The sequence below is a fragment of the Drosophila subobscura genome, chromosome J (assembly GCF_008121235.1).
Source record: "Drosophila subobscura isolate 14011-0131.10 chromosome J, UCBerk_Dsub_1.0, whole genome shotgun sequence".
In the NCBI taxonomy this organism is placed as follows: domain Eukaryota; kingdom Metazoa; phylum Arthropoda; class Insecta; order Diptera; family Drosophilidae; genus Drosophila; species Drosophila subobscura.
The window spans coordinates 17,124,704-17,146,668 of NC_048532.1; the positions used below are offsets into that span (position 1 = coordinate 17,124,704).

Genomic DNA, 21,965 nt, shown 5'->3' on the forward strand with positions numbered 1-21,965 from the left:
GTAATAATTGGTAGATGAAAGTTGGCGCATGGAACTATAATTATAAACGAAAACACATTCGAGATACGAAGAAATATTGGTATAAAGATTCTAGTGGAACATATAGGAACCATTTATATATGCAAGTCTAAGCTATGGATATCTAGTAGATAAAGTCCCATAGAACGCAGTCGTATTCGAATTGAATTGGGATGGTATAGTAGATCTGATCCCTCCAAGCTGATACTAATTGCTTTTCTGTCTAAAATGTAGTTCGATTATGTTTGAAATGTTTCTTTTTATTTGCAATAACTAAATTAATGATACAAGCAACCTAGGATTTGTCCTAAAAACGGTGCCCATAATATCATTTCTCAGCTTATAATTTGTGCACAATAATAATTCACATGTTTTTTTTCTCTGCGGGTAAACCTAGAATAAATAGATGAAATAATGAATTATACTGTTTATATAGTTATATATATATGTATGTATATATGTATCATCTGATCTCATTCACTCATGTATCATTTGTCCCACAGTCCCAGTTCGCGCAATTTCGTTTGAAAATAACGCTCTAAGGAGTTGGCACAGCGATAGTACTCGGTGTCTGGGGAGTTATAGAAGCGACAGTTTGAGAAAATGCGCGCCATGTCCGCCATGAAGAGGCGACGTGTTTGATAGTATCCCTTCTTGAGACGTTCGCCCATGGTCTTCAGGTCCATCGGGTACTTGATGTGGTCGTAGTAGTCGGGCACTTCGGCAGCTGTTACTGGCCGCAAAAAGGGCCATGCCGTGGTATGCTGACGCACGGATTGCAGCACCGAAGCGAATGATGTGGCCAGTTTTTCCGGATCCGATGATTCCTCCAAGGGACGGGCCGATCGTGCGGGGCGCATTTGTGGCTTCCAGCCGATTTCCATGAGGCCGGGTATAGACTCGACCGGTATGGAGCGTACACCCTCCTTGAAGCAAGTTAAACCAGTTCGAACTTTCTGCACTTCATTGTGACGCTGCGCAATGAGCTCCTTAAGAATTTCGCTCTGATTTCTTATCACTGAAACGAGCAGAAAGTAAGTAAAATTCAAGTGCAAACAACTCCATTTACTTACCCGCAATAAATTGCGTATTGACAATGGTTGGATGCAGCTCGCAGTGCATCAATGTGGCGCTGTCGTATTCTTTGATATATCCCGCATAGACGGGACGTGCCAGCTTGATGTCCTTGGAGAAACCTTGCTTCTTAAAGTAACCAATGGCATCGCAATCGGCAAATGTGAGCAGATGCTTAATGCCACGCTGAATGCTGTAATCCTTCAGGTGGTTCATCAAATGTGTGCCGTAGCCCTTAACCTGCTCAGCCATGGTCACGGCGCAGAAGACAATCTCTGTGAAACCCTGCGATGGAAATGGCCTGAAGCAAATGCCGCCAATTGGCTGACTCTCCTTGATCAGGGCAAGGGTCTTGTGTTTTGTGTCAAACACCAGCTGGCTGATGTACTCGCGGGGCATTTCGGGAAGCTGGTAGGCAAAGACAAGCTGCAGGCCAAGCAGCCACAGTACCGTCTGCTTATCCACCGGCTTCGTTAGGGAGTTGCCCACCACATGGAACTCAATGGCGCGCTTCTGCTCCTCGGCCTTGACGTTCTCATCCCGCGATACATTTACCGGAAAGAGAATCTCCGCCTTGTTTGTTGTCTTCGACTCGGAGACCGATTTCATGGCACGCATTACCACATCTGTAGGAAGATCATCCAAGTTCTCACTGGCAGAAAAGGGTCAGCATTGGGATTACTAGAAAGAGAAGCAAGCAACAAACCTGATGGGACGCTCGATTGTTTCCTTTTTGGGTCTCTTGTGCAGCGGTTCGCCCACGCTTGAGCGTTTATTGCCGCCAATGGCAGCTGCACCGCCACCAGGGGCTGGTGGTGCCGACGCTTCCTGGTTGCGCTTGCGTTGCTGGATGACAAATGAATTGGGTGGACGGTAATTGGGATCCCAGATGGGTGAGTCATCCTTCATGAGCTCTGCACGCAGCGCCTCCAGGAACTTTGGCATTTGCGTTATGATCGATCGCTTGTCTTCGGGAAAGCGATCACGCTCCGAAATGCACTTCTTCTTCAGCTGCTGCGACATGTACTGGAACACGGTGCGCAGCAGGGTGCGCCCAAAGACCAGCGAGGTCTCAAACTGGCGCAGGGAATTGCAAAAGGCAGGAACGTGACAGAAGACGAGCCAACGGGTGTAGTTAATCTTATAGTTGGAAGCATCCTCGTGGGTTAGGTCGCCGCGCCGCGTCGACGGCGACTCGAAATTGTAGTGGTTGAGAAAGTTTAGAAACGTCTTCGCCACCTCAGTCATAGTTTGAAGCTCAGTCGGGTTAAGGTGCTGGTACTTGTAGAAGACCAGCGACAAGACTGCCTTTGTGATGCAGGGCGACTCGAATGGGGGATCACCCAGGGGGCCACGAATGACAGCTTGCTGACGCGTCAGCACACACTGACGCAAAAGGCGGAACAGGTACAAGTATACCTTCTTGGTATCCTCATCCTCCACCCGCTGCATGGACATGAACAGATTTTCCATATCAATAATCGCGCCCAGCAGCTCGTCCATGCTGGAGCTGGAAATATTATCCAAGTGGGCGATGTGCGTACGCAGCGAGTGGCGGCAGCTGGAGTTGCGACACTCCTCGTTGAACTCGGGACAGTAGGACGACTCCACATCACGATGCCTGTTCTCCTGCGGGGTCTTCCATCCAGTGCAACGGCAGCCTTCAGCCTGGCAGGCCGAGTACATCGACAGCTTGGCCAGCTTCTGGGGCACGGGCAGGTTGAATACTTTTTGCTTGCGCTGCTGGATGCGCTGCAAGCTGTTCTGGCGTGTGCCCTCTTGTGCGGGCGTTCCCGCACCACCGCTTACCCCAGCGCTTCCATTGTTGTTGCTGACTTGGCCCTGGTTCGCCGAAGACGCTGCGCCATTCGCAGACTGCTGCTGCTGCTGCGCCGCAGCATTCCCACTGTTGCTCCCATCAATTGGTTGACTTTTTAGCGTTACTGAGGGACCACCAGACATTCCACTTGTGTCCTCCTAGTTTTGTCCAGAAAATTGCAAATTGAATGTTTTATTTCACAAGCTGTGAAAATTATTACGAGCAGTGTGACCGCGGATATACCGCAATATACCGTATTTGTTTTCAATATACCATAAATATGCTGAAGAAAATCATATTGCTCGATTTTGATATTCTTTTTAATATTACCAGCTAGTTTGGACTTTATGCGCTGAAACTATAAGTTTATACAATTTATGAAAATATTTTCTACGAGATTGTCTAGTTTTAAGAAAATTTGTTTCTTGGGTATGCTTTTAAATAGAGATTCATACTAAGAAGGTCAACGAACACAACCAATTCTTCTACATTTTACCTACACGGTAATGAAATCAAGCTGTTCAAGTTCTTTCAGTTCAATCTTGTAGAAAATTGAGTCATCAATCGGATAAAAGTATATGTTTAGCGTTGAGAGTCCTAGTTAGCTCGTACCATTAGCCCAAACATCAAAATTGAGGGATATGATTTTACTTGGTATATTTACGGTATATTTTGAAAATATTAAGCTACATTTAGGTATATTTCTGCAGGTCCGATGGTATATTTTATGGTTCTAACTAAATATATGTATGTGTATATATAACATATTAACGCGCTGGCGACGTATGTCGCATATTTATCAAATAAACTGGAGAACGGCGAGCGAACGGCATTCGCAGCTAACTTAAGCTTAATTGACCAGGAATTTGTTTATAATGTTGGTTGTGACATAGAGTTATTTGTGCAGAAACGCTTGAGCAGTGGGTAAGAAACCAATCAGAACCTTTGCCACGAGAATGGTAACGCGTGAGTGTGAGTGCGTGCGGGCGATGGGTGTGCGTGTGTATGTGTGGAGTCTTGGTCAGCAGCTGGTGTGGCGCGGCAGACCCAACGACAACAACAAAAGCTTTGTGTAACCGGGTTCCCACCTAAAACAACAACAGGAATTGCAACGCGGAAATATGCAACCAAAAAAAGCAACAGCAGAAACAACAACGAGAAGACACAATGTAGTACGAGTTTTGTGGGCCTTTCGTGCAGATATTACCAGTTTTGCAAATGCCACACAAAGTTTCGAGTTCGAGTTTTCCCAGCTGCCACAGCAACAACAGCACAACAATCTTGCAGATTTTCCGCATTGCAGTTGCGCCGACGCCGACGTCGACTGCATGGGGGCCGCCTAACACCGTTTCTTGTGCTTGTGCATGCAATACGCGTTTAATAAACAATTAATCGCCATGCAATAAACAACGGACAGTGAAGCGCCGCGCAACAGTAACAGCAACAGCAACAGCATAGATATATGAATATTAAATATTACATTACTTCGCTTCGGTCATGTTACGGTGTTGCATAATCATTTACAAGCCGAGCTTCGGTTTTTGAGAGCTTGCGTGCTTCTTGACGGGTCTTCTTTTGTGCCCGAAACAACCTGTTAGCGGTTGGGGCTCTTTTGTGTGTGTGTTTGCCTCACGAAAGTAGTATTAACGGGTGTGCAAAGTTGTGTGAGTGAGTTTGCCAGAATATTTCGTAAAGTGAATTCAGTTGTTGGAGAGAAAGATCTATCTCTCGCTCCCACATGCATGAAATCAATGCTGACTTTGCTCTCCGTTCTACTCTCTTTAATAGTGTGCTGCTCTTTCCACCTGTGGGCAATTATCGCCGCTATCTCATCCATCAAACATGTGAGAATTACAAACACCAATACGATCTGTTCACATTCTCGGTGGGGCAAGGGCCGCAGCGACGCACAGTACTGTGTTTTCGCAATCAGCTCCTCGATCCACACGGATTTGACGCGTGAGTAGACTTTTTGTGGCAAAAGGCGCAGTGAACTTGAAACTCAGAAATATAATAAATTGACAGACGAAAGCAGCAGCTGAATCAGCCAATCAGAAGTTGGCGGAGCAACGGACATAACGGCAAAAGCAGCAACAGCATCAGCGGTAGTAGCGCCAACAGGAGAAGTACAGTAACTGAGCCCTGTAAAATGGGCGTGAAGAAGCATATCAGCGACACACCTTGTAAGTACCGCTATACCCATTTTAAGGGGGAGCCATTTGTGGGTATGCATTTAGCAAGCTGCCAAAATGTTTGCAAATACACAAGAAAATACGAATCAAAAACAAAGCGTAGGCGAAACAAAAAAAGCAACAGGAAAATGATTCATTTTGGCCATATGACGACGCAGGGCATACCCTTTAGCATATCGAGTGCTAAAGAGGAAGAATATTACTCGATAATTTCATTAATTAAGCACTCAAATTGTATGTACATAGAAAGATATTCGTTGGTTTTAGTTCCCATTTAAATGGTTTGCTTGGTGTCCAAACAAAACAATGCAACATTTCCTCCGGTTAGGGTATACCAATTAAATATTTAACTAAAAATAAACAAATGCCAGCCAAACAACGTCGACGGCGACGCAGTGCGAAGGCAGCGCAGCGGGTCACGCAGCTCATTCAAGGTCGCCCTCTTTCTCAAGTGGATTTTTGGTGCTGTTGCATCATTAGCAGAAAGACGCTCACTCGCTCGCTCAGCTGAGCGGCTGGCTGCGCACGCTCACTTGTTTCCGTTGCTCTCCCTCACCTCTTTCTGGCTCGCTTGCTCTAGTGTTGACATTCACGAAGCTGGGCGCACAGCGAGAGAGGGAAAATTGGGTCAGCATTAGTGGATTTAGTTTTTAATTTATTTTATGCCAAATTCGTTGCTTCACCTTTGGTTTTTTGTGATTTTTTGTTTGCCAACTCTTCTGCTTTCCTCACTCATCCTCTGATTATATCTTATCTCTCTTTATATATTCACTGATCCTCTCTTCTCTATTGCAGTAAGCAAATCAAACTCTGTGGACTTGTATAGACCGCCAGCGCTCAGGAAGAACAGCAGCAGCGAAGAGACAGCTGCATCGAACGAAACGCCAGCAGAGACAGCTGCAGGAACTGCAATATCGAATTGCACTTCCAAAGACTCACCGAGCAGGTAGATAATCCCACAGTCAAACCTGTTCGTTACTTGGATCTTTATATCGAAGTCTCACTGTACATTTGACGAAATTCTTTTGTATAAACTAATCGATTACCCGTTCATTTTATTGCCTCTGTTTTGGCTTTCTGCTTCGCAGAGAGCAACAGTCCACTCGTCGTGAACGCCGCCCCGACCGTGCTGTATATGTGCCAAGGGCACGACGCAGTCAAACTACACCACCGACAAGCAGCAGCTCAGCGTCAGCGGCAGCGGCAGCGACGCCAAGCGCATTGCCAGTTGAAGCAGCGGCGCCAGTTGCAGAAGCAAAAGGAAACCCGTCCAAACCAGACGACGGCAACGGTCAGCAGAAACTCACGAAGAAACCCAAGTCGCATCGGGAGCGTAAGGAACGCAGCAAGAAATTTATATCGGCAACGGAAAAACCCACGCAAACAGAGTCGGAGACAGCCACGGTGCTTGTGATAGCAGGCAGCGAGGGGACTGAGGCAAGAACTGAAAACGAAACGAACCAAGACAGCACCGGCAACAGTGATAAAGAGGTGAGTGCTGCAAGAATGGAGTAGAAGGCATCCAATGCACAACTAACCATTGAATACACACCCGCAGATCATGAGCAGCGGCCAGCGTACAAAGACCGGGAGTGGCAACAAGACCAACAGCAATGGAAAACAGCAACCGCCGCCATTGCGAATCGAGGATGTGGCGGCATCCAGGACCAGCAATGCAGAGGAAGCTGCCAAATGTGATAATGATGTGCGCGAGCTGCAGCGAGCCTCGAAGGTAGGTCAATATAAGAGTAAAGTGGGAGCACATCTAATATCTGATCTCTCGCCTTGTGCAGGAAATCAATCGCAGCAATCGACGCATCATGAAACAAACCTTCGTGTCGGATGTGCTGGAGATACCCGAGAAGATCGATTTGGCACCCAAGTTGGCGGCCAATCGGGCAACAGCGACAGCAAAACCACCTGGAGACAGCACCACCGAAGATGATGATGAGGAGGAAGAGGATGACTGGGAGAATATGTTCGATGAGAGCGGCGACTGCCTGGATCCGAAAATTCTCCAAGAACTGAACGATTCTGTGGGCAAGTGCAAAATAGAGCTGCCCAAAATGGACTACACCGTGAGTAGAGTAGAGAAAAATCTATGCCGGAGTCGATATCGATGCTAAAGCGTGATTTCTTTTGACCCCCGCCAGGTGTTCCACATCAAACAGTCCCTGCTCAACGAAGAGGAGTTCCCGCATGTGCTGGAGGTGTCCAATTTTCCGGTGGAATTCAAAACGCCCGACCTGCTCATGCTCTTCTCCCAGTACAAAGGCAGTGGCTTTGATATCAAATGGGTGGACGATACCCACGCTTTGGCTGTGTTTAGCAGTTCCCGCATTGGTGGGTACTCTCAATCCATTCAAGATTCATTTTATCTGACAATCCAAATCTCTCTTGCACAGCTGCTGAGGTGTTGACAATGGGACATCCATTTGTTAAATTAAAGCCACTGGCCGAGGCCACACTCGAATCGCGACTGAAGGCCAAGAAGGCTGGAGCCGTCTCACTGCAACCATATCGCCAGCGTCCGGAAACCTGCACGGCCTTGGCCCGACGTCTAGTATCCGGGGCCTTGGGTGTGAAACTGGCCACTGCGCCGGAGGAGCGTGAGAACGAGAGGCGTGTTCTACGTGAAGCCAAAGGTGGGTTTCCACATTAACAATAGCCCGCCGAGTGCAGTTCTCATCCAATCTGTGTTTCTTTTATTGCAGAACGTAAACTTTTAGCTGCAAAACAGCGTGACGAGGTCTGGGAGAGCTAGACCTGGGTGCTGTGAAGCACGGTGCATTTTTCTCACATGCGCAACGCATGCCCCAATCAGAAATAAGAGTAACAAACACTGCAACAAAAGCCAGCAAGCAACCAACCAACAACACCAACCATAACTCCCACAAAAAGTTTCTCAATCAAAAGTTAGCAATATTAGAGAGTAATTTCGACATGCTCAGCTGTAATGTACTTTAAATTGTCGCTTTTTGTGCAATTAATGCAGATCTTTGCTCAATTTGTTGTAGTTTTTAGAGTGTGTGCCCATAATGCATGATAAATCTATCGTCTAGATCGTAAGAGAGATACATATATTATTATATATTTATTGGTCATAGCAAGTAACAAATGCATAGACACGTGTGGCGCTGTTTCAACTCCAGGCGCAGCGATTTATATAAATATATTTTAATAAAGTTTATAAATCGTAAGTAAAATAAAAAACAATTCAATTATTTAAATTGCAATTAAGCTCCACTTTGGTGCCGTTACATACGCATTAACATGTCGAATATACTCCTCTGCTGGGTATGAAACTCAAGTGTCGACAGTGTTGTAAAGCGCCGCGAACCAGAAGCAGCAACAAGCCGGCATTCAGTAAATCGGAATAATTAATTATAGCATTTAAAAAGGAAACAGCTGCGTGTGGTGTGTGAGTTTATTGTCAAACAAAAGAATTATTAAAGAATATATAATGTACTGATAAACAGGAGGAGTGAGTGTAGCAGTTACTTGGATATGTTTGCTTTCGTTGCGGCTGAGACTTTGTTTCATTCAAGTACCCACACACTGACAACCATAAAATATATTGCCATCCCATTGGATTGATAAGCATTGAATTGTGCTTATCATTACGGAAGCAGCTCGTACCAACAACAAGTGAACGGGTTGGGTTGGCTCTCCCGAAGAAGAACTAAACCTTATTGAAAGAGAAATACATCGAAATTTTGACTGCGTGGCCGCCAACTGTCTGTGTATGTGTGGGTGTATATGTGCCAGCGATTTGTGGGTGTGAGCCAGCGGGAAGGGGCGTCGCGTGCTTGGTTAATGGTAAAATCAACCGAAACTAATCAAGCATACGTACGTGTATTTCATTTCAGAGAAGTTAGCGAGCGAGTGAAACATGTACAAGTACCTGGCCGTCCTACTGTTGGCCGCTGCTGTTGTTCAGGCCGCCAAGCCTGAGGATGGCGAATCCTGCTACTCCTTCGCCGGTGGCTCTGTGTATCCCGCAGAGGAGCCAAAGGGCGATCATCAGCTGCAGTACACCAAGGCAGTCAGTAAGTGGTGGACCCCTCAATGGTTATTTCCAGAGTTAAACAGTTTCACTTCCCTTCCAAAAATCAGTTTCGAAGCCAGCTCCTGCTTTCGAGGGCACTGCCGTGGTGAACAAGGAGATTGTGAAGCTATCGCTCTCCCAGTACCTGGGCAAATACGTAGTCCTGCTCTTCTATCCATTGGACTTGTAAGTAGAACAGCGCCAACATCCATTGAAATACTCACCGCTGTCCGTTTACCCTCCCCAGCACTTTTGTGTGTCCCACGGAGATCATTGCCTTCTCGGATCGCATTGCGGAGTTCCGTAAGATCAAGACCGAGGTGATTGCGGCCAGCGTGGATTCGCACTTCACTCACCTCGCCTGGATCAACACGCCGCGTAAGGAGGGCGGCCTGGGCGACGTTAAGATCCCACTGCTGTCCGATTTGACGCACAAAATTAGCAAGGACTACGGCGTCTATCTGGAGTCGAGTGGCCATGCGTTGCGCGGTCTGTTTATCATTGATCAGGCGGGCGTGCTGCGTCAGATCACAATGAACGATCTGCCCGTGGGTCGGTCAGTGGATGAGACCATACGCCTGGTGCAGGCATTCCAGTACACCGATACCCACGGCGAGGTGTGTCCAGCTGGTTGGCGACCAGGCGCCGATACGGTAAGCGTGCATAAACTTCTCCAAGACAACTGATTGACTGTGGGGTTCTCTTTTTCTGTGCAGATTGTGCCCAATCCAGAGGAGAAGACCAAGTACTTTGCGAAGAATAACTGAGGGCGGATCAACGTTCAAGATCTCTTTATTCCTTCTAACCCTGCCCGAGCCCAGTTACATTCCGAATGTTCACGACTGACCAACTGCAATCATCGAACAATAGACAGTCCCACACCCGCCCAAGCGTCGCACGAGTCCTCTGTACATATTTGGCAACGGTTCAGTCCGCGTTTTGTTCTTTTGTATAAAACATATTTTGTTTATTTTACAGATTCATACAGCATAACTGAGAGATAAATAAAATGATGAAGTACATAAGTTAAGTGATGCAATAAGTAATAATGTGTGTGCGTGTGTGTGTGTGTAAACCATAAACTTTACAAAAATGTCATATATCATGGGGTATAGCCAGAGTTATTCTCTGTTAACAATTCGATTTCCATTTGATTCTTATAAAAATATTCGTTAATATTCAATTCGTGTTGTTTGTGTGTCAGGTTAACCATTTAGTTAGGTACGCAATTGTTGCTGTTAAGTAGATATTCCTGCTATGCTCCAATAGAACAAAGCCATGTCGAGGTATAATATATTATAAATATATATAAATAGGGGGCAACCGTGGAGGGGTACAACTGGGACGTCATAAGGCACTCGTTCTCATTTTTTTGTTCGTGTGTTTGTTGCAGTGTGTGTTTTGTGCGATTTAAATGCCAACGGCAGCGACGACTTATCGGCAATGTGCGCGAAAGATTTAACATATTCCATTTCCAAGAAAGCGGAGAGATTCCAAACATTTCCGGTTGGGGGAGATTCCAAGTTGTTTAAAGAATTGCACTGTTCGCATTCTCAGAAAATGCGGTTGGCTTTGCGTTTAAGTAAAGTGTAAATAAGATGAAAAAAACCCTAAATGCTATGACGATGCAACACGTCTAAACCACTAAGCAGTCGGCAAATATAGTGTGTGTGTGTGTGTGAAGGCTTATTGCTCGTAGTAAACCACATCCTAAAATGAACAGAAAGGATAACGTAAAGAAGAGAATTAACCAAAAGTGATCCTAGTATAACTTACAATCAAAAAGAGTGCTGCAAAGATGAGCGCCTTCATGCGCACATCCAGATTCAGGGGGAACGTGACGCTAAAGTAGTCCGCATCGGTGAACAGCTCTCGGCCCAGGCCCGACCACTGCTTGCTTATCTTGCCGATCTCCTCGTTATTGGCGCTCAATACCTACGCAGTAAAAATAACAATAATTATTAAGGCGTAAGATATTTTATGTTCCGCATTAATCGGACATTCGCACAGGCACACACACACACAGCACACACCCACACTGCTGCAGTAAATATCTGAATTAATTGAGTCTCTCTCGCTCGCGTACAGTCAGGCATGTCGCTATGACGTCACAATGGCCCTGACGGCAGTCTGCAGCCCGATATGTACATATGTAGATATACCGAACAATATATAGTGTGTGGCTGTGCCTGTGTGCGTGTGTATAGCCACTTGTTGGTTGGGCGGCATACACTAACCTTGAAATTGGTATCACTGAAACATTTGCAGGGGCAGACGGGGCCCTCGATTTGCAGGACAATATCGCCAAACGAGTTCTTAATGTTGAATTTCGGTCGTAGGAAAGTGCAGACCTGCTCCACTGTTCCAATAACCTGTCCCGGCGGTGCCGACACCTCCACAGCGTTCAGGCAGTCGGGAAAGCAGCAGAGCACATCGCAGCGGAACGGACGGTTCAGGTGCAGCACCTCGTTCTGAAAGTTGTCCAGTATTTTCATCTCAAAGGGTCTCGATCGGCCCAGCATGTTGCGGGTGCAGCAGTCACTCTCCTCGTAGGCAAAATAAACATTCTGGCCCAGCGAGTTCTTAATCTTGAAGCGGTTCTTCGTCTCGAAGCCGGTGAGCAGCTCCAGCTTTTCGATTTTCTGCGACACCAGCAATTGATCCAACGCCGTCAGATATTCGAGTCCTTGGGGACAGTTGGGCATGCCCACGGGTATTGACATCCAGTTCTCTGTAATGTGACATAGAGTTCTTGATTAGCCGTACGCAGTAAACACTAGCATCAATTGCCAAAAACAGAAAGTCAACATTTTTTTGCTAGCACACGCCCAAACACACAAACGCACAGCACAAATCTTTGTATGTATTGTGGCCATACGCATAGTTCATAGGAAGGAAATAACAATATGCACGCACCAGGTCCACTTGGTATCCTGACAGCATCTGCAGATGTGGGCTGTCGCACAACAGTATCATCCTGAGGCACATCCTGGGGCACCTCCTTATACTCTTTCATTTGCATCATATTTTTGCTGTGGTCGGCTATCAAACAATTTTTTGAGAATTCGAGCCAGTGTGACCATTGACTTATGGATAAAGTATGCCGCCTGACCCTCAGAGTCTGATTTACTATCGTCCACTATCGATGGTGCCCACTATCGATAGTTCTCCACCTCTATTAGTGATTGGGTGATTTCATTATAACGATGTTTATGTGCACGCTATCGATACTAGTTGAGCAGTTGCAAGATGTGTGACGTAGAGAGGGTATCCGTGTGGGTGCGTTTAGTCCTGGCGGGTGGAGGTTGGGACGGTGACCTTTGAACTGAACGGGTTCTTACTTCTTTCAAGATAAATCATGAGGATATTCAAGTATTACTCTGTGGCAGTGGCCAGCAACTATTGCCTCCTGCTTGTGCGGGTCCTGACCTTGGGCCATGCCATCAACGTCTTTGACTTGCTCCATCAAGTAGGAACCAAGTAGAGTCCAAATGTGCACATCGTGCACATATATAGAAGTTACTTTAGTCAGAATCAGTTATCAGCTATCAAGCCTACGCCTTTCTCCCCAGTATTTTGTTGATAAGAAGGAAAGACTCATCGCTTCACTAGGAAGCAAAGAAGGTAGCTCACTCACACATGCGCACACCCCTCTATAAATGGAAGTTACTTTTGTTTTCGATCAATTATCAATGGCAGAGAACGTGACTCTTTCTATGGATTAAGTACCCGATTTTTGGGTTTTTTGTTTATTGTTCAGAGGGGAGGGGTTTACAATATAGACACTTAACGATTTTCAATTTTTGTTTTCTTTTTTTTTGGGGGAGGAGTCACTTGGTTTGGTTAATTGTAAATAGTATAACTTTTTTTTGTTTTGTTTTGTTTTGGGTGTTCACAAGAGTTGCAATTGCATTTTTTATTACATAACTTGATGTTGTTTTGGCGCGCTAAAAGTAAAGCTTAAAATGTAATCATAAATTGTGGTTTATTTGTTTTGTATCAAACAATGAAATCTTAAACGAAATACTTAATAAAAAAGATCGCATGAAACAATGTGTGTGTGTGTGGGGGGGTGTATATGTGTGTGGGGGGGATGTGTGTGAGCGGGTGTCGGATCGCGACCAGGGATACCTGCAGTCTCACACACACGATACCAACGCCAGCTCAACGGCAGCCAAATTAGGATACGATATACAAACTGCAAAAGGAATAAAGGTGCCCCTGGGATTAGTGTTATTATTCCCACAAGGGTTTATCCCTTCCAATACTCACTTATTAATCAACTCATCGAACGCAATTTGAGCCCGCTCTCGAAATGATTTTACGTCGATTGACAGCATCCCCCTTTACTTGTTGTTGATGGACAAGCGCTCGACGCTGGCCAGTAGCTCGTCGGCCGTTTGGGAGACAACCTGCTCCTGATCGTCGCTGGTGCTTAGGTTCTGCAATCGCTTCTCGAGGGCCGACAGGTCCTCCAACTCGCGCTGCTGCTTCACCATGTAGCGCAAGATCAGCGTTGTCAGCATGCACATATCCTCGAGAATCTTGGCATGCTCAGGTGTGGGATGATCGTAGCGATTGCGCAGCAGTCGCAGCCTAGCCTCGGCCAGCTCCAGCGGCGATTTGTGGCTGCGGTCGTACATGTGCACACTGGCCCCGCCCTGCAGCAGGACGCCCACAACCACATTGAAGTTGTTCGAACTGGCCGAGATGACGGCCAGATGGAGGGGCGTGTTGCCCAGGGAGTCGACCACATTGGGATTGGCGCCGTATTTGAGCAGCTGCTCGACAATCGGTATGTAGCCCCGGCAGGCGGCCAAGTGCAGCGGACTCCGATTGTACTCGTCGGCGGCATTCGGATTGGCCCCCGCCTCCAGCAGGCGGTTGAGCCACTCAACGTTGCAGGTGGAAGCGGCGGTGCGCAGTCGTCGCCCGTTCGACTGGGCCAATATGTTGTTGTAGCTGCAGTACGTCTTCAGGCGCTGCATTCGCGGGCGCATCTTGAAGCTCTTACTGCTCGAGGGGAGGGTGCTCGGGTGTATCAGGCTCGGCAGATAGTCGGTGTTGGCGTTCAGCGGTAGTGGGGGCAAGTGTGGCAGCGCAAAGTGCTCCCCTCGGTCTCTGCTCAGCTGGAATGCGTTCGGATTCAGGTTGGGCCACTCGCCGTGTGTGTTTGGCGATGATGTGGGTGTGGGCGGCATCACTGGCGGCGGAGTTATCATAATGCCCTTTGAGGCTGTGGGCATGCTCATGGGCATGGGCATGGGCATTTCGACCTCCTCGCGGGCCGTCTCCACGCCGGAGGAGTCACTGTTGGTGGCCGCGGCCATTTCCGATCTGTGTGCGTCCGTTGCGTCGCCGTGCGTCACAATTGTTGCGTTTGTTAACCGAATATTTTCTGCTTTTGCACGCGCCTGATTATTTTTCTGTCTGTATTGTTTGTATTTTTCTCTATTTTTTTTCCTGTTTACATTTTGCCCACTATCGATACAAGTATCGATGTGTCATCCGAGAAATTCGCGTGTATTTCATATCGATGGACACGTAAGTGTCGCCAGCCCTGGCACATTGTTTTTTTCTACAAGGGTAGGCAATGGACGCATACCCTGTATTTATATATACTTGGCACATGTATAACTAATTAGTTACATCATTTAAGGTAGCACATTAATGGTTTCTAGAAACTGCCAAGTCCGCTGTAGGCTAGTCTGAGTCAGCAAACCGGTTTAAACACTTAAAAAGTTTTATTTAAAATTCGTGCTCAATTACATATGCATTTACAAATAAAGCGGCACGGAATGTTTTCCCATCAAAGTACTTTGCAGCTCACAATTCAATTGGAGCAGATGATGATAGAGGATGATGCGTGGAGATGTACATACAATAAACGGGCAATAATACAAAAGTAAAAGGTTTTTTGAAACTAATTTAAATTAAAAAACATTTCCACATGGATTCTACCAATAACAACATTCAAAGCGTATTTTGTTGGGGTAGTCCTGGAGTTAAAGCCTCGTCGATGAAGCGAAACCAACGGAATCAGCATTATTGTACCGTTACTTGTCCAGAACAGTGTTGGGTAAGACAACACACAAGTTCTTTGGTTGGGCGGGCGGAGTGTTTGGTGAGTGTATGTGTGTGTGTGTGTGTTAGTGTATGGGGATGTGTGGTGGGGGCATTGATTTAGACCGCGAAAAAGTGCTAGAACGCAAAAAAGGGGCTCGAAACATTCATACATTACAATACAATACACAGAGAGAACAGTGGAAACAGTTTGGAAACACATATCTAGCCATCTCTAGAGGTGGGACTGTGCGGTCTAAATCCGTCTTGCGCGCTATTTCAGGAAGTTAATCATCTCAATGATCTTGTTGCGGTTGGCGTGCATGTAGGCCTTGGTGTGCCACAGCATGTTGATCAGCTTCTGGTCATCCTTCTCGTCCATGGCAATGTCCTCGCTCAGCTGTGGATTGAACCGGAAGTAGGGTATGCCAATGGTGCTGCACCAGGCGCGGGCACGATCCACCACACGTCCATCGGAGCAGGTGGCTTGGTCCACAAGTAGATTGCCTAAACGAATGAAATTCTGCTTGAAAAATGAATCAAATGAGTGGAAGATCTCTCCTTACCAATTGTGGATATGCCATAAGCCAGCTTGGCGGTGTCCCAAATGCTCTCCGGTCGGAACACATCGATGTCTTTGAGCTCGGTGACGGGTATGTGGCCGGTGCCGAGTGAAACCACCGCTGAAACGGGTATGGCCTCCGCCTCACGGCCCGAGCTGCGCAACGCCATGTTGTATTCGTGTATTTCGGTCATGGCATCCAGCGTGGGATTGTTGGCAATGAGACCGCCATCCAGGAAGCGTCCGAAAGCGCGGAAATACGATGGAGCAGCGCCAGTAGCTCGCGCCGCGCGCCACACCAGCTGCTCGTGCGGCGGAGGCGGTGGAATGCGACGATTGGCTGCAGTTTGGGAGGAAAATATATTTCTGATTGAGCAAAATCCTTTGGTTTCCACTCACTTATGGATGTGACTATGCCCAGGATATCGCTGGCACTGGTATAGTTGCGGAAGAGATGCAAGTCGACGGGCTTGCGGTCCGCCATCACACCGGTGACCATAATCTTTGGATGCTTGATGTCTGTCATTACATTGAACTCGCCGAGATTGTCCTTAAGGATGGTCTCGAAGTATTCACTGGCGTAGGGCCGCGAGCCCACGAAGCACTGCTCCTTCATGCGCAGATAGAGGCCCATGCACTGGCGCATTGTCTTGCCACAGCCCAGACCCAGGGCCAGAATGCCGCCCGTGCTCGTGCCGGCAATCCAGTCGAACATGTGTATGATGGGTGTGCGCGAGAGCTTCTCGATTTCGAGCAGCATTTGTACCAGCACCAGGCCACGTATGCCGCCGCCATCCAGGCAGAGTAGACGTCCGCGGCCATAGGGTTTATCGCCCACCTCCGCAGCAATGGGCGACGTCGGCGATGGCAGCTGCTCGGGGCTGGAGGCTGGTGTGGCCGCTTTGCTGGCCAAACTGCCCGACGATGCGTCTTTCTTCAGCTCGTCGGCATTCACTTTGGTCGTGAACATGCCCAGCAGAGCGTCCATGATGCTCTGACCCTTAAGTTCCTTCTCCGTATCGACCACCACGGGCACCCTGCAGAAAGGAAAATAAGAATTATGCGAGCTGCACGATAAAGTTCCATTTACGCGACGACTTACTGTGGTGGCGGCATCTGTTTTTCCATCAACCCATTGGCTGCGGCGCCCAGGAAATTTCCAACCATTTGACGGCTGGTGGTGGCCAGCATATTCTCGATGTGTTCCCGCTGCTCCACCGATTCGGGCGCCTCTGGCGGTATGCCGTTGTACGTGCCCTTGGCATTGCAGCCGGGCGGACACTTGGAGCCCGTTTCGGTGCAGCGTTTAGCGCCCACCGAATGGAGGATGTAGAGTATCTCATCCTCCTTGTTGCCACTCGCATCGTTGCCCACCATGTGCCGTGGGGTCTTGCCATCCTTGTTCTTCAGATTGATGTCGCAGCCAAACACCACCAGACACTGGACAATCGGCACCAACTTCTTCTCGATGGCAATGTGCAGGGCCGAGTTGCCCTCCTTGTCCAGCACGTCGATGTCTGCATCGTGGGCGAGCAGCGTGACTACGCACTCGAAGCGATTTCTGGCCACCATCACGTGCAGGGCCGTGCGACCTTCAAAGTTGGTGGAGTTGACGTCGCAGCCCTCCATGATGAGGGCGTGGAGGGTTTCGCGTGAGGAGCACCAGTGCAGCGGTGTGCCGCCATACTTCATGTCCTGTGTGTAGAGCTTGCTGGCATTGGTGCGCAGAAACGAAGCCACCGAGGTGGGTGTCGATGTCTTGTGCAGCTTGGTAATGTTTTTGGCATTCAGATTGACATCGGCGCCTGCCAGCAGCAGCGCCTTCACACACTCCGGCTTGTCCGTGACGCAGGCCACATGCAGCGGCGTGTACCCATCCGAATTGAGGTGATTCAGGTTCACGGTGCTCTTGTCAGTGAGGAGCTATGGGGGGATTTTTGATCAAGAGATGGCAACGAGTGGGGGAGGGGCTGCTGCTACTCACATTGATGATCTCCTTGGTGGTGCTGGCTCCGTAGTGGAACACCGAATTGCTGTTGATGTCCAAGTGCTCCAATTTGCTCAGCGGCAGCAATGCCTTGACCATTTCCATGTGGCCCTGCTTGATGGCCAGCTGAAACGGCGAGACGAGGGAGGTGTGATCGGCAGTGTCCACGCACTGCAGCACTTTCGGGTTGCTAATGTATTCGACCAGATTGAAGTAGGCCACCAGATGGGCGAGCGTCCACGATGGATTCTCCGTAAGTACATCGCAGGTCTTCTGCAGGCCGTTGACATTATAGAACTAGGAAGCAAATGGCAGAAAAACAATTAAAATCGAAGCTTCTTGCAGTGGCAAATCCTCTTCCCACCTCCTTGACTATGCTGACAAACACGGGCAGACGCTGGTAGAACGCGTAGTACTTCTCCTCGGCCTCCTGCTGCAGCGGCGAGCGGTACAGACTGAAGGATGAGGTGTTCGAGTCCGAGGTGGGACGCTGCAGCACAATCTCGTAGACGGGACGCTTGTCGTTGCTGTTGTAGGGCGGCGCGAAGAGCATCATGGCATCATCGCGGTGCAGCACCTGCAGCGTGCCCAGGGATTCGCTTTTTATTTCCAAGACCTTGTTCGGCGGCTGATCACCGCCCAGCAGGCGCTGAAGAACTGTTGGAAAAGAGAGTTTACGATTAATTAGGGGAAATATTTATAGAGCAGGGAGACAATCCACAAGCTACACAATCATTCAAGCTACACACGAACTAGACACAATGAAAGTGAACATTTAATGGGCGCAAAAATACCAAAGCCGGAGGCAATAGCTCCAAAGGCCATCCACGACATGGTTCTAGAATTTCCTCTGAGTCACTCTCGGATGCTGCTTGAACTTTGAATCTGCGCGTTTGTGTGAGCGATTGTGCTTGTAGATTACTTTGAATGTGAATGTGAATGCGATGAACCTGACATGACAGAGAGATATTTGGCCAATTGTTAGTTTACATGTGTGCAAATGCGGGGGGAGGTGTTGGGGTTTGTGGGCCAAGAAATCAATAATAGAACAGCCGACGACCCCTCGTCAGTTGTCTCACAGCAGCGTCAGGGCATCAGGCATCAGGCGTCCCGCAACAGCCAATCCTGAGTCAACAACAAACCAGACCACAAACGAGATCAAAATGATTATGTGCCACATATTGCGCCGCCTCATTAACCGCCAATTGTTGTTGTTGTCCCCACCGACACAAGCCTTTCCTTCCAGCATTTTCCGTGCTTCCCCACTTTTCCTTCTACTATCGCTTTAATCAATAATCAAACATAATGACGGTCATTGTCGTGCTGCACTGCACTTCCCTGCATTGCCCCGTTAGCTGGCCACTGCTTGTTATCCAAGTTTTCGTTGGCGAAAATGATGCGCAAATGTAGCGTTACCGCAGCCACAACTTAATCCAATAGATAGCTTAACTAACTAGCTATACACATCTATGCACTGACCGTTGAACATTGTACAGCTCTGCTCGGAAATTCCTTTATCTTTAACGTAGTTCAGATGTTTAAAAAAAAATGCACTTCAAATTCTTGTCGCACGAACGAAATTTTTGCAGCTTTTAATAAAGTGTGACCGTGGTCTTATGGTCAAAATATGCCATATGATCCGCATAAATATACCACAATTTAACACAGGATTGATGGGGTACATTCCTCTACATTCCTCTCAACAGATCTGCAGCTTTGATAGAGAGCATTGCTTTGTGGCGTTGCTGACACATATTTATACTTTTGTTTGTCACACTTCTTGCTCTTGAAGTGTAGTGGAAAGCACCAATGCACCAGCCCTGTCAGCTGGGCTGTTTCTGGTATTTCTCCAAAGCTTCGCATGTGCCATTTGGCATTTTTCCGTCGCTGACATACGGTCATACCTGTAGGTAAATTCTCAAATTTGTTGTAAAAAAATTAACTATACCGGACTATTCGAGTGATAAAATCCAAAGTTTAAATTGAATAATTGCGGCCAGTAAATTCAACTAAACTACTAAATTTATAGTAACCAAGTTGAGCCACGCCCCTACGTCTCGCCTGCTATCTAGGGAGCTCTGCGTTTACCATCATTGCATTTCAATTGCAGTTAACAGCAGTGGCCCCCCACAAGACAAGTAAGTTGGGTTAATATAAGCCACAAAAGCAGCAGCAACAGCAAGAACAGCAGCAGGGCAAAGCCCAGTGGCAGAAGAAGGATAGGAAGGGCGTTGTTAATGCCACATGCGATGCCGAATGGCTATAAACGGGTGTTAGCGCCCAGGTGGGTGGCAGCGATGGTGGTGGCAGCGGTGGAGGCTGGTGCCCAGTGTGTGGCAGCGACCCCCCCAAGGGCATGCCGACCACAGCTGAGTCTGGGTGGCGTTGGTGGTGGTGGTGGCGTAAGTGTTGCTGCGACCTGTGCCATTCTAATCTGGCGAATTTCGCGATTCCAGTGTCTGTTCTGTTACTGCCGTCGCCATAGCCATAGCTATTGTCGTGATTCACCATTGTCCAGTTCCAGTTGCCGAAGTATTGACGTAATTATGCAAGTGAGGCTGCGTATATTTAAATTAAAATTCCGCTCTCTCTCTCTCTTGATTGCAGCCAACGCGACAAGAGATCGGCCAGCGACAAGACAAAATGCAGAACCAGCCCAGCCCACAGTTGCCATGCAAGGGCATTTTAAAGACTTCTCGCAGCTTCGACAAGTCGGGCGCCAGGTGAGTGACAAGCGCACACATACACACACACAGACACGGCCTATACCTATGACCTTTCACCTGCACAAATTCCCTTTGCAGTTTTCGCAAAAGTGCCAAGTTCGATGAGCTGAACGTGCTGCAGACGTTCCATCCGGCGGACAAGGATTATGGGCATATGAAAATCGATGAGCCAAAAACTCCATACTATGAAGAAACCAGAGACGAGCTGGACACAGAGCTTCTGGTGGAGAAGTAAGCAATGCCTCCCTCCCTGCCTGTCATTCTCGGCTTATTTTATGTTTATTTAAATATTTTTGCAGACTTCGCATTGCGGCCAGCACACAACAGTCTTCCGAGAGCATTGAGGACGAGGGTTCTTCCGACGACGATCTTCCCATAAGCGAGGATGAGAGACGTAAGCAAAAAGGGAGCAAATTTCACTCTAAATATTTATTTATTGTTTGTTTATTCTTTTTGCAGAACGGCGCCGTGAATTCGAGCGGCGTCGCAAGGCCCATTATCGTGAATTTGAGGCGGTCAAGCTGGCCCGTAAGCTGATACAGGAGGAAGACGACGACGATGAGGAGGATGAGAAGAATGCCGCCGGCACATCGGACAGCAGACCGTCGGGCTCCTCTTCCACCTCCAGCCGCTATGCAAGCAATTCGGCGAAAAAGTCCAGCCCGACAGCCACAAAATCCCCGTCTACCAGCAGCAACATGGACCTGGAGCCATCGAACAACTAGGAGCCAATATCAATTATTCAAACGCATCAATCACTAATGTTTACCTAGCCCAGGCGCTCATCATAAAACATAACAACAAAAACAACATAAAAACATTTCAGTGAAAAAGAAAACGAAACGAAACGAAATTATATCAAGTGCTGTGGCCCCAGAGAGTGAGAAGCGGAACGCAGTGAGAATGGGAGCAGAAGAAGGGCTGACCTTGGCACTCGTGATTAATTGCAAACAAAAGCGTCGCGTAATGTTTTTTGCCATCAAGTAAATTACACACAAACACAAACACAACACAAATCAATGGAATTTAACGCCACGTGATCGATGAACGATGATTAATAGAACGAGAGCAAAGCAAACATAATATGATCGCTGTTGCAGCTGTCGTTGCTGTCGTCAACGTGTTTTTTCAATTTGTAGCTCCATTTTGCATTTAGTTGTACCCAAAAAGCGTGCAAACGGGAAGAAGAAGGAGGAGGAAGTGAAGGATAAAAGTGCCACAAAGTAAGCCAACGCTCGCCGGGAACGAAACGAAACGAAACGTAACGGAACGAATGGGAGTGGAATACCAGTTGTTGTAACTAAAACGTTGACATTGATTTGGCCTTACGTTTAGTAACTTATTAATACATGTACTACTATTATGATTACGTTTAAGTTTTAGCCATCAAATGCGACAGTTTCAAATAAAACAAAAACAACAAAACAAGTGGAACCCAAACCCAAACGAAAACAGGCTGTGGCATTGCACTCCACA

At 47.6% G+C, this 21,965-nt stretch overlaps 7 protein-coding genes across 11 annotated transcripts; 3 read left to right on the forward strand and 4 right to left on the reverse strand.

The window, feature by feature from the left end:
• Window positions 1–489: 489 nt before the first annotated feature.
• On the reverse strand, window positions 490–3,143 carry LOC117894445 (histone acetyltransferase KAT2A). Its single transcript, XM_034801530.1, has 3 exons — window positions 1,799–3,143; window positions 1,092–1,744; window positions 490–1,036 (listed from the first exon to the last, which is right to left on the reverse strand). The coding sequence occupies exons 1-3, from the start codon at window positions 3,052–3,054 to the stop codon at window positions 507–509; spliced, it is 2,439 nt and encodes an 812-aa protein (XP_034657421.1). The 5' UTR covers window positions 3,055–3,143; the 3' UTR covers window positions 490–506.
• A 534-nt stretch (window positions 3,144–3,677) lies between these two features.
• Window positions 3,678–20,097, forward strand: LOC117894449 (coiled-coil domain-containing protein R3HCC1L). 3 transcript variants are annotated; one of them, XM_034801546.1, is made up of 10 exons: window positions 3,678–3,835; window positions 4,700–4,870; window positions 4,937–5,094; window positions 5,899–6,049; window positions 6,192–6,594; window positions 6,662–6,835; window positions 6,897–7,181; window positions 7,257–7,446; window positions 7,509–7,748; window positions 7,818–8,110. In XM_034801546.1, exons 3-10 carry the CDS (start codon window positions 5,061–5,063, stop codon window positions 7,865–7,867), a joined length of 1,527 nt encoding a protein of 508 aa, XP_034657437.1. In that variant the 5' UTR covers window positions 3,678–3,835; window positions 4,700–4,870; window positions 4,937–5,060; the 3' UTR covers window positions 7,868–8,110. The 3 variants fall into 3 exon arrangements, with proteins under 3 accessions (XP_034657437.1, XP_034657438.1, XP_034657436.1); XM_034801545.1 differs by lacking the exon at window positions 3,678–3,835 and having other exon boundaries at window positions 5,899–6,045; window positions 6,188–6,594; XM_034801547.1 differs by lacking the exons at window positions 3,678–3,835; window positions 6,662–6,835; window positions 6,897–7,181; ... (1 more) ...; window positions 7,509–7,748; window positions 7,818–8,110 and adding exons at window positions 3,848–3,983; window positions 19,925–20,097 and having other exon boundaries at window positions 6,192–6,301.
• LOC117894462 (peroxiredoxin-2) lies at window positions 8,503–10,173 on the forward strand. Of its 2 annotated transcripts, none has more exons than XM_034801561.1 (5): window positions 8,503–8,520; window positions 8,975–9,152; window positions 9,220–9,337; window positions 9,399–9,804; window positions 9,868–10,173. In XM_034801561.1, exons 2-5 carry the CDS (start codon window positions 8,996–8,998, stop codon window positions 9,916–9,918), a joined length of 732 nt encoding a protein of 243 aa, XP_034657452.1. In that variant the 5' UTR covers window positions 8,503–8,520; window positions 8,975–8,995; the 3' UTR covers window positions 9,919–10,173. The 2 variants fall into 2 exon arrangements, with proteins under 2 accessions (XP_034657452.1, XP_034657453.1); XM_034801562.1 differs by lacking the exon at window positions 8,503–8,520 and adding an exon at window positions 8,837–8,854 and having other exon boundaries at window positions 8,978–9,152.
• On the reverse strand, window positions 10,101–12,225 carry LOC117894460 (phospholipid scramblase 1). Its single transcript, XM_034801560.1, has 4 exons — window positions 12,068–12,225; window positions 11,389–11,882; window positions 10,928–11,086; window positions 10,101–10,861 (listed from the first exon to the last, which is right to left on the reverse strand). The coding sequence occupies exons 1-4, from the start codon at window positions 12,174–12,176 to the stop codon at window positions 10,838–10,840; spliced, it is 786 nt and encodes a 261-aa protein (XP_034657451.1). The 5' UTR covers window positions 12,177–12,225; the 3' UTR covers window positions 10,101–10,837.
• Window positions 12,974–14,620, reverse strand: LOC117894459 (ankyrin repeat domain-containing protein 54). Its single transcript, XM_034801559.1, has 2 exons — window positions 13,424–14,620; window positions 12,974–13,349 (listed from the first exon to the last, which is right to left on the reverse strand). Exon 1 carries the CDS (start codon window positions 14,479–14,481, stop codon window positions 13,498–13,500), a length of 984 nt encoding a protein of 327 aa, XP_034657450.1. The 5' UTR covers window positions 14,482–14,620; the 3' UTR covers window positions 12,974–13,349; window positions 13,424–13,497.
• On the reverse strand, window positions 14,877–19,390 carry LOC117894444 (85/88 kDa calcium-independent phospholipase A2). Of its 2 annotated transcripts, XM_034801527.1 has the most exons (8): window positions 19,243–19,373; window positions 18,558–18,713; window positions 18,128–18,420; window positions 17,761–18,060; window positions 16,879–17,699; window positions 16,176–16,813; window positions 15,781–16,116; window positions 14,877–15,721 (listed from the first exon to the last, which is right to left on the reverse strand). In XM_034801527.1, exons 2-8 carry the CDS (start codon window positions 18,595–18,597, stop codon window positions 15,489–15,491), a joined length of 2,661 nt encoding a protein of 886 aa, XP_034657418.1. In that variant the 5' UTR covers window positions 18,598–18,713; window positions 19,243–19,373; the 3' UTR covers window positions 14,877–15,488. The 2 variants fall into 2 exon arrangements, with proteins under 2 accessions (XP_034657418.1, XP_034657419.1); XM_034801528.1 differs by lacking the exon at window positions 18,558–18,713 and having other exon boundaries at window positions 19,243–19,390.
• LOC117894464 (protein phosphatase inhibitor 2) lies at window positions 19,715–21,603 on the forward strand. Its single transcript, XM_034801565.1, has 5 exons — window positions 19,715–19,901; window positions 20,371–20,486; window positions 20,568–20,720; window positions 20,789–20,883; window positions 20,949–21,603. The coding sequence occupies exons 2-5, from the start codon at window positions 20,407–20,409 to the stop codon at window positions 21,212–21,214; spliced, it is 594 nt and encodes a 197-aa protein (XP_034657456.1). The 5' UTR covers window positions 19,715–19,901; window positions 20,371–20,406; the 3' UTR covers window positions 21,215–21,603.
• The last annotated feature ends 362 nt before the right edge of the window (window positions 21,604–21,965 follow it).